Below are 15427 nucleotides of genomic sequence, written 5' to 3' on the forward strand. Positions count from 1 at the left end.
GGTCAGGAGAGGTCTGCCACGGCATGTGGTCGCCTCCGGGGCAGGCGGGAATCGAACTCATGCGGAAGTGGCATAGTTTCTTAGTGCAGTGCTTTAACCCGCTGCGCCACCAGGGAGGGCCGGTTCCTTTTTTTTTTAAAGATTTATTTATTCGTACAGAACTGGGGTACAGGCCAGAGATGAGGTGGGTGAGAGGCTTCACTAGAGACAGAGTAGGGAGCAGAACAGGCAGATCTACGAAGTACACTGCTGAGGGGAGCAGTGGGCGGGTCGGGAGAGGTCTGCGGCGCCGTGTGGTCACCTCTGGGACAGGCGGGATCGAACTCATGTGGAAGTGGCTTAAGCTTCTTAGTGCTGTGCTTTAACCTGCTGCGCCACCAGGGAGGGCCCTGGTGGTTCCTTTTAAAGAGATTTGGTAGTAGATATTGGGAACTTGGAAGCTAACAGGAAACTATAAGACCTGATTGAAGTAGAGTGGGAGAAGAGCAGAACATGGCAGAATTTCATTACCTGATGAGTGGGAGATCTTGAAATAGGCTAAGAGGGACTCAGGTATTTGAAGGGAGGAATAAAGTTGTGTCAAGATCCCTGTGAAGTGCAAAGATAGGGTATCTGCTCCCCACTCTGTCTCTGGTGAATCCTCTCACCACCCCTGCACCTCTGGACTGTACCCCAGTTCTCTACAATTCACAAGGGAATCTTGTGATCACAGGGTATGATTATCAAAAAACAAAGGTTTAGAGTTTAAGGGATAATGTTACTTATCTCACAGGTTTGGTGTGAGGACTAATGAGATAACAAAAGCAAAATGCTTAGTATTTGTATTGTTGCTACTGCTACTGCTATTAAATTACTATGAATATTTTTGTTGCTATTGCTGTCTGACTCTAGATATTAATAGAAAGGGCAGACCTTTAGATTGGTCATTAGAGTTAAATAGTTGGAAGAATAAAGCACTTGGACATTTCTCAAACCCAGGTCATTTATAGGTATTGTTCTTTTTCTTGCTCTAAGAACCTGGAATTCTATTCTTTTTTTCTTTCTTTTTTTTTTTTTTAAAGATTTTATTTATTTATGCATAGGAGAACTGGGTTGTAGGCCAGAGGTGCAGGGGGTGAGAGGATTCACCAGAGACAGAGTGGGGAGCAGGACAGGCTGATTGACTGAAATATACTGCTGAGGGGAGCAGCAGGTGAGACAGGAGAGGTCTGCTGTGCCATGTAGATTAACTCCCTGTCTGGGTACTGAACTCATGCTGCAATGGCTGCAGATAACTTCATAGCGCCAAGACTTAACCCTTTGCACAAATAGGAGGCTCCTATTCTTTTTTTCTTAAGAGCTGCTGATACTTACTTTTAGTTATATTTTCTCAAAGTCTCACTGGAATAGGATCTATAGCCTGCCCATCTCTCTTGAAGCCTCAGAATACAAGCTACAGTTAGAGGAATTAAAAAAAAATTAGTAAACATAAGAAGATTAAAATGTGTGGGAGGACTTTGACCTTCTGCCTTATTGGCATAACAGGATTTATCCTGTGTAACCTGTTTCCAAGATAGCCCCTGTGATCCCCACCTCCTGGTATTTATTACGCCATTGTGTAATCTTTGCACACATCATATGGTCAGTAGAATATGGTAGAAATGATGGATTAGTTCTAAGAATGGTTTGTAAAAGAAACATCGTGGTCTTCCTCGTCTTCTCTTTCCCTCTGTGTCTGCTCCCTCTCTCCCCTTCTTCGTTACTTTCTCTGTGAGTAGTTGGCTGCCATGTTGTGAGTAGCCTTATGGAGAGGCCCATGTGGTAAGAAATAGAGGCCTCCTGTCACCAGCTATCAAGGCCACCAGCCAACAGTGTTTGACTGAGCCTTCTTGGAAGCAGGTCTTCCAACTCCTGTCACATTTCCAGTCCTAGACTACTGGCCCACTGACATCTTGACTGCAACTTCATGAAAGATCCTGAGTCAGAAACATTCAGTTAAGCTGTTCCTTGATTGCTGATGTTAGAAATCATGGGAAAAAAGGAGGTAGTTGTTCTTTAAGCTCTTAAGTTACGGGCAGTTTGTTATGTAGGAATAGCACACATTTCCCCCTTAAACAACTTGAGAACATTTAAACGCTGATTTTCAAAAATTAAAAAATATATATTGTGGTCACTTGGTTTTATAGTACCTGCAAGTGAGTCAGAGGAATAGGTTCACATTTTCTCAGATGTACATCACCATAGCACAACCCCCACAGAAGCACTCCTATCCTTTTGTATACTGTTGGACACCCCCTTCTAATAGCCTCAGTTGTAATAGCCCTGTACCCCTCTAGTAGCCTTAATCCCACAGTCATATTTCTAGACTTTGTTTTGTCTAGGTTTAGTTAGTTCTTTTATTTATTTTTTAAAGATTTGTTTATTTATGCATATAGGTGCTGGGGGATAGGCCAGGTATGGAGGTGAGAGGATTCACCTGAGACACAGTAGGGAGCAGAACAGACAGGCATACTGAAATAACACTGTTGAGGGGAGCAGTGGGCCAGACAGGAGAGGCTACTTTGCCATGTAGGTAGCTCCCTGGCCAGGGATTGAACTTGTGCTGCAGTAGCTGCTATAGCTTCATAGTGCTGCAATTTAACCCCTTGGGCCATCAGGGAGGCCTGGTTCCTTTGCTTTGAATAATGATTTTTAGACATTGGATGACAGACTGCAAGAAATGAAAAAAACTGGGTAAACCCTTTTATTGGCATCTGTTTACAGTAAAGCCTAGAGATTTTTACAGACTAAAGTGCAAAGAGGAGGCACCAAAACAGAACACAATCTTCTTGTGATAAGGAGACAAAGATAACCATCATGCTTGCAAAGGCAAGATGGTTAGAGCAAGATGGTTAGAATTGCAGGGCAGAGTACAGAGAGAAGGAACCTGTGGGGGTTAATGGTAAGTAAAGTGTAAGAACACACTCAAGTGAGTATGCATTCTGGAGACTTCAGAGAGTTCTAGAGTCTTTGGCCTAGTTCTATGGGTACATGGAAGCACCTACTCAAAGTCAGGGAAAGAACTATTAGAATGCAGTAAGAAAATTTCTAGAGCTTACACAAGGCTGGTTTATGTATTCACCATCCAGAGGATAAAGACTTTGTAATACATGGGAAGAGTTCTCAGAAGGCCCCAAGTGATCTGTAGAAGCTTACCTGTGTATCAGAACAAAGTGCACCACTACTTAGAGAAATACAACACAACTCAGAACAGAATATTATAAAATTTGAAGTTTTTGTCATTAAATAAAAAATTGAAATGTTTGACTTATCTTGAATAAGGGCTAGAATATTTAGACAGATAAGTAGGAAAACAGGACTATAAACCAACTAGACTTAACAGACATGTATAAAATAACCAGCAACAAAGGAATACACATTCTTAAATGCACATGAAACAATTCTCCAGGATAGGTTAGATCACAAAACAATACCTTTTAAAAGACTGATACTCATATAGAAAGTATCTCTTCCAACTCCAGTGGAATGAAGCTAGAAGTCAGAAATAGAAGGCATGTTGGAGAGCTCAGATGTGGGCAAGCTAAGAGACGTACTACAGGTAATAGAGATTACAAGGGAAATTAGAAAGTAATTAATCACAGATGAAAATACAGTATTCTGTAACTTATGAGATGTAGTGAAAGCATCGCTGAAAAGGAAATTTTTAGCAATACATAAATATCAAAATTTAAAAAGAAGAGGAGCCTACCAGGTGGCACAAGGTAAGTCTTGGCACCTTGAAGCTGTCTGCAGCACTGCATCATGAGTTCAGTACCAGGCCAGGGAGCTGACCCACATGGCGCAGCAGACCTCTCCTGTCTGGCCTGCTGCTCCCCTCAGCAGTGCATTTCAGTAGATCTGGCAGTTCTGGCCCCCACTCTGTCTCTGTCCTCTTATGCCTTACACCCTAGCATAAATAAGTAAAATAAATCTTAAAAAAAAAAAGAGAAAGCTCTCAACCTAATTTTATACCTGAAGGAAGCTAGGAAAAGTCACACACAAAGATAGCCAGAGAAAATAAAGATTAAAGTGGAGGTTAGCAAATTATAGACTAGGAAGTGACATGAAGAATCAATAAACCAAAGTTGTTTTTTTTTTTTAGAAGATCAACAAAATTGACAAACTTTTATCTAACTGATAGAAAAAAGAGCAAAGGCAAGTATAATGAAAATCAGTAATAAAAGCAGGGAATTTGAAGGAACAAAAAAGATTCTAAGAGAATGCTGTCAACATTGTTTGCTGACAAATTGGCTAATTAACCTATGTGAAATGGATGAATTATTAGAAATACAGAGATAACCAAAATTGATTAAATAAGAACCGGAAAACGTGAATAGACCTGCTGTAAGTAAACAGATTGAAACCCACAGATGACATTTAACTTGATGGTAAAAGACTAAAAGTTTTCTCCCAATGATCCAGGAAAGAGACAAGGCTGCCTATTTTTACCACTGCTGTTCAACATTTTACTGGAAGTTATAGCCAGGGCAGTTAGGAAAGAAAAAGAAAGAGAGGACATCTGAATTGGAAAGGAAGAAGTAAAACTATTTCTGTTTGCTGATATCATGATCCATATATAGTCAGTTCCAAAGAATCTACAAAATCCCCACTAGAGCCAATAAACAAATTCAGAAAACTTGTGGGTACAAGATCAAAATCCAAAATACAATTGTATTTATTTTTTTTAAAACTTTGAAAAAAGATTTATTTATGTATGCATACAAGAGATGGGTGTAACCAGGGATGTGGGAGGGCTGAGAGGATTCACCAGAGACAGAGTGAGGAATACAATTGTGAATTGACTGAAATACACTGCTGAGGGGAGCAGCAGGTGAGACATGAGAGGTCTGATGTGCCATGTGGGATCAAACACTTGCTACAGTGGCTATGGATAACTTCACAGTGCTGAGACTTAACCCCTTGCACCATCAGGGGGGCTCCAGTTATATTTTTCTCTACAATGGCATAGATATATAAGCCAATAATTTTTGCCAAGATTATGACCTCATAAACAATAGCTCTGGCTGCAATTTTACTACACTGAAAAATGTTGCTGTTCTTAAAAAGTCTGACTTAGGGCACTTTTAGTTTTTTGGTGGATTCTGGTCACATTAATCTTTTCTGATATTCCTCCTATGCAGTCTGTGTTTTGCTAATGATCTTGCATTTGCCGGACTCTGATATGTTTTATGTGCTTTCCACTGCATGTACACTCTGGAAAAAGTCTGGAGTAGCTTTCTTTTTGCCTTCCTCCCTTGTAGCTTGGTGAATTATTACTTTCCTTTGAATGCCCCCTTCATGTAAAGTCTCTGTAATGGCCTTATAGCATTAACCCTATAATAAGCATTTACCCTATAATAGCATTTACCCATTTATTATGCTTGTTCATGTGTCTGTTTCTTCTACCAGACTGTGAGCTCTTTTGGGGCAGGAATTTTGCCTGATAATTGAAAACTTTGAGCTGCATTGTTTTAAAACAGTCGGAGAGGTTCCAGGACATTCTATAAAAATAAAGTCTATAAAATAAAGTCTTAACTATTTTTTTTTGAGTGTGCAGACACTGTTATTACTATAAATATTTTATTAGTGTTACTTTTATAATTTCATAAAATCATATCACTGTTTTCATGTTTGATGGTAATGTGTTTTAACAAATTATTTATAATCAGAATACTACTGAGTTCTTTTTTTTTTTTTTTTAAAGATTTATTTCTTTGTGCATACAGAACTGTGGTACAGGCCAGAGGCTCAGGGGCGGTGAGAGGCTTCACCAGAGACAGAGTGGGGAACAGAACAGGCAGATCGACGAAGTACACTGCTGAGGGGAGCAGCGGGTGGGTCAGGAGAGGCCTGCCGCACCATGTGGTCACCCCCGGGACAGGCGGGAATCAAACTCATGCGGAAGCGGCTTTAGATTCTCAGTGCTGTGCTTTAACCCGCTGCGTCAACAGGGAGGGCCCTACTACTGAGTTCTTAATTATTTTAAACAATTACTTGCATTATCATCTCATCCATTGCATACCATAAGCCAGTGATATAAAAACAGCTATTATTTCTGGGGGGAAGTAAGATTTAAATATTTTCTCAAGGTCACATATATAAGTGGCAGAGATACCATAAGTGCTCCTAATTATCAAAGGTAATCATCTCTTAAAATGACAATTTTGGATTGTGAAATCCACTATCAAAACTTTATTTACTTTGGAGTAGGTTTCTATTACAATTGACTTGAACCATTTTTTTTTCAAAATATATTCAGGAGGATTTTCTAAAGTCTCCTGAAAATGTATATATACACAACATTTTATATTTCTCTTTTTAAAACTGATTTTTAAAAAAAGTTATATATAAATTTAAATTTATGTCAATTTTAATTTTTTTAAAGATTTATTTATTTATGGGGTACAGGCCAGAGGTGCAGGGGCAGTGAGAGAATTCACCAGAGACAGAGTAGGGAGCAGAACAGGCAGATCGACACACTGCTGAGGGGAGCAGCGGGTCGGGTTAGGAGAGATTTGTGGCACCATTGTAGGTCACCTCTGGGGCTGGGGATGGAACTTTCACTGATGTAGCTGCAGCTAGCTTGCAATGCTGCATCCTAACCCATTGCAGCACCAGGGAGGGCCTCTATTATGTCAAATTTTTAGACCAACTTATTTTATAATTTTATAGCTGCTTCATAAGAATTTTGGTTTAATTATGTTACTGCTCTGTCTGTTAATATAGTGATAAGATTTTTTCCCTAAAGATTTATTTAATTTATTTATTCTTTCAAGAGCTGGGATGTAGGCCAGAGGTGTGGGGAGTGAGAGGATTCACCAGAGACAGACTGGGAAGCAGAATAGGCTGACTGAGGAAGAACCCTGCTGAGGGAAACCGCAGGGGAGACATGCCTGTCCACTCTCTGGCCTGCTGCATTGGCTGTGGATAGCTTCACAGTGCTTAGATGTAACCCCTTTCATCACCAGGGAGGCCTCTATTGATAAAATTTTTGATGAGGGGAACAGTTATTTAATGTAAAGATTTAATCATTTTGTGACTTAAAAATTAAAACTCTAGCTATTTATTTATAAATTCACAACATTAAATATTTGGGTTTTACTTATAAATCTTTATCAAAGTGAGGTTTTTTTGCACTTTCACACCAAAACTTCAGTCATACATTAAAAATGTTTTATTGGGGCCCTCTCTGGTGGTGCAGATGGTTAAAGCACAGCACTGAGAAGCTAAAGCCACTTCCCCATGAGTTCGATCCCTGCCTGCCCGGGAGGGAGGTGACCACATGGCGCAGCAGACCTCTCCTGACCCGCCAGCTGCTTCCCTCAGCAGGGTACTTCATTGATCTGCTTGTTCTGCTTCCCACTCTGTCTCTGGTGAGTCCTCTCACCGCCCCTGCTCCTCTGGTCTGTACCCCAACTCTGTATGCAAATAAATAAATCTTTAAAAAAAAAGTTTTGTTGGATTTGTTGTTTTTTTTTTATGAGGTAGAAAGTCAAAATAAATGGCAAATTGTTCAGCACTATTTTACTGGTTAGCACTTTCCTATAAAGAGTGTAGATAAGATTTTATTATCAAATTTGAAAAGCTGTACACATTTTAATCACACCTTATTATGCTTAAAATATGTTATTAAAATTTTTATACTATAAAATTGTCACAGGCTTGCTGTTCTCCTAATATTTTTTCATTGTAACAGATGAATATGCAACATTGCTGAGTTATGAATTCTATATAGTAGTAGTGTAAAATACTATTAATTATATAAAATACCTTTATAGTTTTATGCAAAATTGACTTATTTTTACCAGATTTAATATTTCCTTTCTCTCTTTTTTAAACAAATTGCCTTTCTTCTGCTTTTGATATTCATTTAATTGTGCTGTCTGTTGCACTTGAGTATTTCATGAGAAGTTACTGCAAGAACCAACATTTATTATAGTCCCAGACTATATATTATATAATAATATTATTAATAATAATGACTGTCTGGATCAAAATTTACAATATAAAAATCATAATAAAATAATAATTTATAATTTATCAATTTTTTTTGAATGATGTACAATGGAGCTCATAAAATACAGGTTTCTTTAGATCTTTTTTGAGTTGCTGTTGTCCTTTTGGTGCTATTTCAAAAAGTAATAATTACCAGGCTTTTGTTCCTTTGTTTGTTTTCAAGCCAATCAGAATGTTTTAATTGTAGAACTGTCAGCTGTATTGGCCCTACAATTGGTTTTTTTAGATTCTCTCCTTCCACTTACTCCTTACCAGATACTTATGTAATTTTCCTATAATTTCTTAATCATAGTGATTTGTGACCAAGGAACAATACCAGAATATTAATCTGGAGAAGGGTAATGAAAAGTTAAAAGAATACTATTTTCACTTTAAATCTACCAGAGAAAGTTTGCAGAGGATGTTCTGAAACCAGCCACTTACGCTCAATTTTATGCATTCTCTGTACATTGTGGCTACAGCTTAACCAAGCAGTATAAAATTTGTTTGCATGTTTTCTGCTTAGGTTTTAAATCCTTTATTTCCCACTGACTAATGATAAATGGAAGAAAAACTAAAAGGAAATTAAATGTGTCTATAAATGAGATAAAGGAAAAGATGAGGTTAAAATAATATATTAATTAGGAAGATATTCAGAAGCTGTAATATTTATGATGTAATTTAGAAAGTTATAGTATCCATTTAAAAACCTCAGCCTCAAAACAGCCTGTGAATATTACCTTTAATAAATCTTAATTCATGACTAGTAAATTTAAGGTTTAGTAAATTTAAGTAAAAATAGTTAAGGACTTAGAATTGCAGACCATAAAATAAGATACTGTACATATAATACATAAAATTTTTATTAGAAGAAAAGGACACAAGTAATTCATAGAAGAGGAAACCCACATCCATAATGTATGAGAAGATAGTTTACCTCACTAGTAATCTGGGAATGTGAGTTAAAATAACAGTAGGGAAAACAAAAAACAATATTGGGTTAACATTTGTCAAATATCAGATTATCAAAATTAAAATAAACTCACCCAATTGTGTGTTTTCAAGGTTGAGGGGAGAAATGGACATTCTCAAGCTGCCAGGGGAAGGTAATTTGGTACAATCAAGTGCTTTATGTAAGAGTGTAGAGTTGAAAGCAACCTGAACTGGTAATGGTGTTTGTGATGGGAATTATACAACAGTTAAAGTTAATGCAATGGATCTATATTAGCTATTTTCAAAATTATAATGAAGACTCAATAAAGTAAATTGTGAAAATGTTATTATTTTTCTTCATGGATATACATGCATGCATATAAGTGTATTTTAAAATATCCTAGAGGGATATATTCTAAAGTCATATTGTAGTATTTTTGGGTAGGGAAGGATAAAGGAAATTTAATTGGAATGTAATGCTGTTTTTTAAAAATAAGACTTAAGGCAAACATGAAAAAAATGTTAATTCCGATTAAGAACATTGGCATTTGTTAAATTACTCAATTTCTTGCTTTCAAAATTTGGTTGAAAAGTAGAGGAAAAGCTAGTACTTAGACTTAGGGCTTGATTTCTAGGTACAGAGCTTATTCTATTAATATCCTGCCTCAAAATGAGAAGGAAAAAAGATCAAGAAATAAAATTAGTTTTATCAGGAGAACTATGTGTTTATGCTGTAGTTTTTTTTAGAGGAAAGTTAGAAGATACTAAAAATCATTATCTTTAAAATCTTAGCATGCTGTTAGAATATATGTATAAAGAGCAATTCATGTTGCACTCAGGGAAAAAGTTACCTTAATTGTTTAAAATGTGATACATGTTTCTGTTTAATGTAATGGAAGACATTAGATGATATGAAATTTTAAAATAAGGTTCATGAAAATGATTTAATCCAAATATATAATCTAACTTCTATCTAAAAAAGTCAAAAATAGCTTTTCTTCCATTTTGTAAAGTCATTCTTCACAAAAATTTTACAGCCTTTTTATTTACAGCTTCTCTCCAAGATAAAATGGCAAACCCCAAAGAGAAAACTCCAATGTGTCTGGTAAAAGAGTTAGCCCGTTTCAATAGAGTTCAACCTCAGTATAAACTTCTGAAAGAAAGAGGGCCTGCTCATTCGAAGGTAAGGTTATGAAGAGAGGTGGTGGTACTTGCTTATCAAAGTCTATCACATTGATCATCTCAATTTTAATTGTGCTTCACCCTGGGGGGAAGGGACTAAGGGTGCCCTGAAGGCTTTTTCTTCTTAATAATATTTTGATGTCTAAAATGAAACAATTTTATAGCTAATTATGGATCACAAATCTTTTTCAAATATATTACTTCACAAAAAACCGTAACAAAATCATGAGACGTGAATTTTTGATTTCCATTTTGTAAATTAAGAAACTCAGACACAGAAATTATGTAACTTGATTAATATTTTTTAAATACCATTACTAACAGTTGAATATATACTGTTTGGCTTCCAAATAGAATGCTGTTTCTGTTAAATCATGACTGCTAAAATAAAAATGGACACACAGCAAGTCTAACAATGGTTTTCTGGTAAAACATTTTTTTCTAATGTGATGATTAATTCTAAGATCATTTATATAAAAGTTGTATTTATACCAGTTTTGTTAATAGCTAGTCATTTAAAATATTGTTCTTTTAAATGGAAAAGCAGTATTCTCTCTCTCTACATATATGTGTTTATAGCTTTATACTTATTTAAAAAATATTTATTTATTTATCCATACAGAACTGGGGTACAGGCCAGAGATGTGGGGAATGAAAGGATTCACCAGAGACAGGGTGGGGAGCAGAACAGGCAGGTATACTGAAATACACTGCTGAGGGGAGCAGTGGGTCGGTTAGGAGAGGTCTGTCATAACATGTGGATTGCCTCCCCAGCCAGGGATTGAACTCGTGCTGCAATCGCTGTGGTTGCTTCATATTGCTGTGTTTTAACTTGCTGTGCCACCAGGGAGGGCCTTCTAGCCTTATACTTATGTTTACATAGGCACATGTTACAAAGAGTCATCTGTTTAAAAAAAAGTGCACATGTTTTCTTGTAATATGTATATATATTTTTTCTTGTAATATTTTAAATCCATGTTTGGATATTAGAGATTTTGGTTATGATCATAAGCTCTGTATACAGTGTGGAAGCAATGAGTTCTATGAAATTTGGTTAATTTTCATAAAAGAACTGACTACTGGATTTTTTTCCCTAGCAAAAAGTTTTCTTCAAAGGTTGGAAAAAGATGAAATAAGATGAAATGGAAATCCTTCTATTTTGTTCCCTAATAGAGGCTTTTATGATGATTTACAGGCTGTAATTTAATTTTATCATAATGTCTTTTGTGCAGGGAAGATGGTTGTGATCCTCGTGTTCCTATCTAGTTGTACATCTTGACACTCTTTCATACCCATTTTATTTTCATTCTCTTTCTGCCCTTAATTATACTGCTTGAGAATGCTTCAGTTTTTTCCCTTCTGTCTCCGCCTCTGCCTGGCTTGTAGGTCTCTGCTGTGAAGGTCCTTTTGCCCTTATTTGTTTTTGAACACTCTGCTCACATATTGCACCTTCCAAACCTCTCTGAAACCTCCTCTGATTCCTCCACTGGACCTCCAGCAAGTACCCACCTTTCTCAGATGTTATTACTGTGCTGTAGTACAATCATATGTTGGTCATTACTGTTGTACTAGACTGAACTTATTTAGGGCAATAAATATTTTATTCTTCCATATTTTATGGTTCTTTTAGCTTCTTCTTTGTTCCTCATCTTTCAATTCTAGGTATTCTTCCTTTAGCTCAGGCTTCAGTTTTACATTTTAGGTTATTAGACTAAATGTCTCCTCACGGTAGTCATTTATTTCCTCCTGTTATTTCAACCCATTTCTCATAGCTTACTTTCACTCTGTAATATGACTTTGTTTTCATGTTTGGTGATTCCTGTGTTTAAGCAGGTGATTCTTTCAACATGCTGACCTTCCAGTTTTTTGCACTTCCTTTAGTTGACTACTACTTTTCTTTAGCCACACATTGCTTATCCTGTGATAAGGTCGTGTTGTTGACCTTATCATTACCAGTAATTGCAAAATCATGATTTAAACTCAAGCATTCATCTTTCTCTGACACCTACTACTTTCTTGTTCATTTCCTTTAGTTATTTTATTTCAGTAGTGTTTCAGCACCACAAATCTTTTTTGCTGTTTCTCATTTTTTTTAGTTCTCATGTTTCCATATCCAGCTGAAATTCCATAGCCCTGTCTTATCCTTAGCTCTTTTCCCGTGCTTTCTTGGCTGATAATTGCTTGGCAAACTGACAAACCTCCCATAAATTGAGTCTCTTCATTCCTATCTGACTGATGGGTGCAGTGCTGATAGAGGGCAATCTGCTGTTGCTATATTAAATCCCAACCATTCTCTCCTGTTAAAGCTGTTCCTCCAGCTCTTCTTTCTTTTCCCTACCCTTACCTTTCTTTTCATTATTTTCACCTTCTAAAGGAGTAGGTTTGTTTTCAAAATGGACCACGTTTTCATCTCTGGACAGTTCTAGGATTCTTTTAGGTGATTGGAGCTCTCATTTGGCAACTTTGCCTACTCTAGTGGTTGCTTTGGTCATAGACCATTCAAATTTACCTGAAGCTCGTGAAAATAGTTTCTTAAAAATTATGCTATAGGCCCTCCCTGCTGGCGCAGGGGTTAAAGCACAGCACTGAGAAGCTAAAGCCACTTCAGCATGAGTTCGATTCCCGCCTGCCCTGGAGGTGACCACATGGCGTGGCAGACCTCTCCTGACCCGCCCGCTGCTCCCCTCAGCAGTGTACTTCGTAGATCTGCCTGTTCTGCTCCCTACTCTGTCTCTGGTGAAGCTTCTTGTCGCCCCTGAGCCTCTGGCCTGTACCCCAGTTCTGTATGCACAAATAAATATTTAAAAAAATTATGCTATAATTGATCATACAATCTTTTATCAGTTTCAAGTATGACTTGACATTTGTATGTATTGTGAAATACTCACCTCAGCAAGTCTAATTAATACCCACTGCCACACACAGTTACAGTTTTTCCCCTGTGATGAGAACTTAAGATTTATCCTTTAGCAACTTTAAAATATACAGTGTAGTAGTATTAATTATAGTCATGATATCATATATTACATACTCATGATTATTTTATAACTATAAATTTGTACCTTTTAATCATTTTATCCATTTCTACCTCATTCTGTCGTCTACTGCTTGCCACCATCAGTCTGTTCTCTATTATCTGTGAATTTAGTTTTTTTTATAATCTCTATGTAAGTGAGGTAAAAAAGAACTTGTCTTTCACTTAGTATAATGTCCTTAAAATCTGTTCATGTTGTTCCAAATGGCAAGATTTGTTTATAGTTCATTTTTAAAGGGTACTAGAATAATTGTCATATTCTTCAATGAAAGGTAATATTTGTGAGTGTAAGGACTATTCATCAATAGTTAATGTTAATACTAACTGGCTTAAATGTGGATCACTTTTATGACAAAGTCATTTTCATTCATGCATAACTATTAGTGTCTTTAAATGAGACACAGAATGTATTTTAATGAAATAAGTCATTATCTCTGGCATGAAAATTTTAAATCAAGATACAATTCATTAATATCCTTGAGATACTAACTAATATGGTGATTTAATATGTTTGTTGCTTTCTCTATTCTCTCTTTAAGCTCTGAAATGGTTCAGATGTGCATCTAGAGTTGACAGACATAAAGCCTGATGTCTTTAGGGTAGTGTCTAATTGTCTTTTCATACATATTTCTTTATAGGAAATAGTGTTCTTTCTTATGTATCCATACTTACTTCTTTCCTTCACTGACTCTGACTGAAAACTTATGGCTAATTTTAATATGTGATTATTAAATGAAAAATAATTACCTTAATGTGTGCCTTCTACTCTAAGTACCTGAATTCAGTTCTTTCTTTCTTCTTTTTTTTTTTTTTAAGATTTATTTATTTATGCATACAGAACTGGGGTACAGGCCAGAGGTACAGGGGCGGTGAGAGGATTCACCACAGACAGAGTGGGGAGCAGAACAGGCAGATGGACTGAAGTACACTGCTGAGGGCATCAGCGGATGGGTCAGGAGAGGTCTGCCACGGCCATGTGGATCTCCTCCCTGGCTGGGGATTGAACTTGTACTGCAGTGGCTGCGATAGCTTCATAGCTTCATAGTGCTGTGCTTTAACCTGTTACGCCACCAGGGAGGGCCCTGATTTGTAAATTCTTAATGATTATGTTGATGGTGTATGTATTCAGGTAATCATTGCATATTAGTAGTAGATAAGATTAAAAAAAAGAAATTGATAAAATATCTGTTGCATGCTTGCTTTGTGGCAGGCACTATTCCTGCAATGGAGCTTCCTGCTCTGCTTACTCCTCTGTGATGTTACAATTTGTATATCCTGGATGCTAATCCTTCCTTAGTGTGTTCTTAGAAAATATTTTCTACCAGTGGTTAGCTTGTCCTTTTTTTTTTTTTTTTTTTTAACATTACCTTTTAAAGAGCAGTAGCTGTTCATTTTTATGAATCCCAATTTACCTCTTTGATCTTTGCTAGATTGATTGTGCTTTTGGTGTCATATCTAAAATGTTTACCTCATTGAAAGTTATAAGATTTTTGCCTGTATTTTCCTCTGGATGGTGTAACTTTAGGTTTTACATTTAAGTATAGAATTAGACCAAAAACATTACAGTTAGGTCTAATTGCCACTTTCAGTTAATTTGGAAAAAAGGTTTATTTTTTGCATATAGCTGTCCAATTGTCAAAAAGATTACACTTTCTTTACTGCATTGCATTTGTACCTTTGTAAAAAAAATCAGCTGCTCATATTTTTTTGTTGACCTATTACCCTGTTTTTATATAAATACCCTGCTTTTTTAATTACTATACTTCTATAATTAGTGAACTGATAAAATAAGCTCTGTAATTGGGAACTTTTTAAGCAATGTTTTGGCTATTCTGCATCTTTTGCATTTTCATGTGAATTTTAAGGTTGGCATGTCCATTTTGTATAACACCTTTGCTGGAACTGTCGTGAATCTATGGCTCAATTTGGGAAAAATAAACATGCCAGAAAAATTGAATGTCTCCCAATCCATGAACAGAGAGCGTTTCACTGGTTTTATATACTCCTTAATTTCCTTTAATGATATTTTATAGTTTTTTTTGTGAATAAATTCTCCTTTTAGGTTTATTCCTGAGTATTTAGTGTTTTTGATGCTGTTGTAAATGGCACTAAATTCCAATTTCTGATTGTTCTTTTGATCATTGCTTATGTATAAAAAAAAACATGGATTTTTTTTTTCTTTTTTTTTATTAAAAAGTTTATTTTTACATCATTTTTCACATTTTTTTTTTCATCTCAATTGTAATCCCCACGGGTTTCCCATCA

The 15427-nt window shown here is 36.3% G+C and overlaps 1 protein-coding gene across 4 annotated transcripts in view; it reads left to right on the forward strand.

Moving 5' to 3' along the window:
• Positions 1–15427, forward strand: part of STAU2 (staufen double-stranded RNA binding protein 2) — a 229572-nt gene that overhangs the window by 13429 nt on the left and 200716 nt on the right. For 2 of the 4 annotated variants that reach the window (XM_012723013.1, XM_004679795.1), the window contains exon 2: positions 9999–10129. The exons of the other annotated variants lie outside the window; for them this stretch is intronic. In XM_012723013.1, coding sequence (XP_012578467.1) covers positions 10016–10129 — 114 coding nt within the window. In that variant the 5' untranslated portion in view covers positions 9999–10015. The remainder of the gene's footprint in view (positions 1–9998; positions 10130–15427) is intronic. 4 annotated transcript variants of the gene reach the window in all.

The sequence above is a fragment of the Condylura cristata genome, unplaced genomic scaffold (genome assembly GCF_000260355.1).
Source record: "Condylura cristata isolate star-nosed mole 26May11 unplaced genomic scaffold, ConCri1.0 scaffold00009, whole genome shotgun sequence".
NCBI lineage: Eukaryota > Metazoa > Chordata > Mammalia > Eulipotyphla > Talpidae > Condylura > Condylura cristata.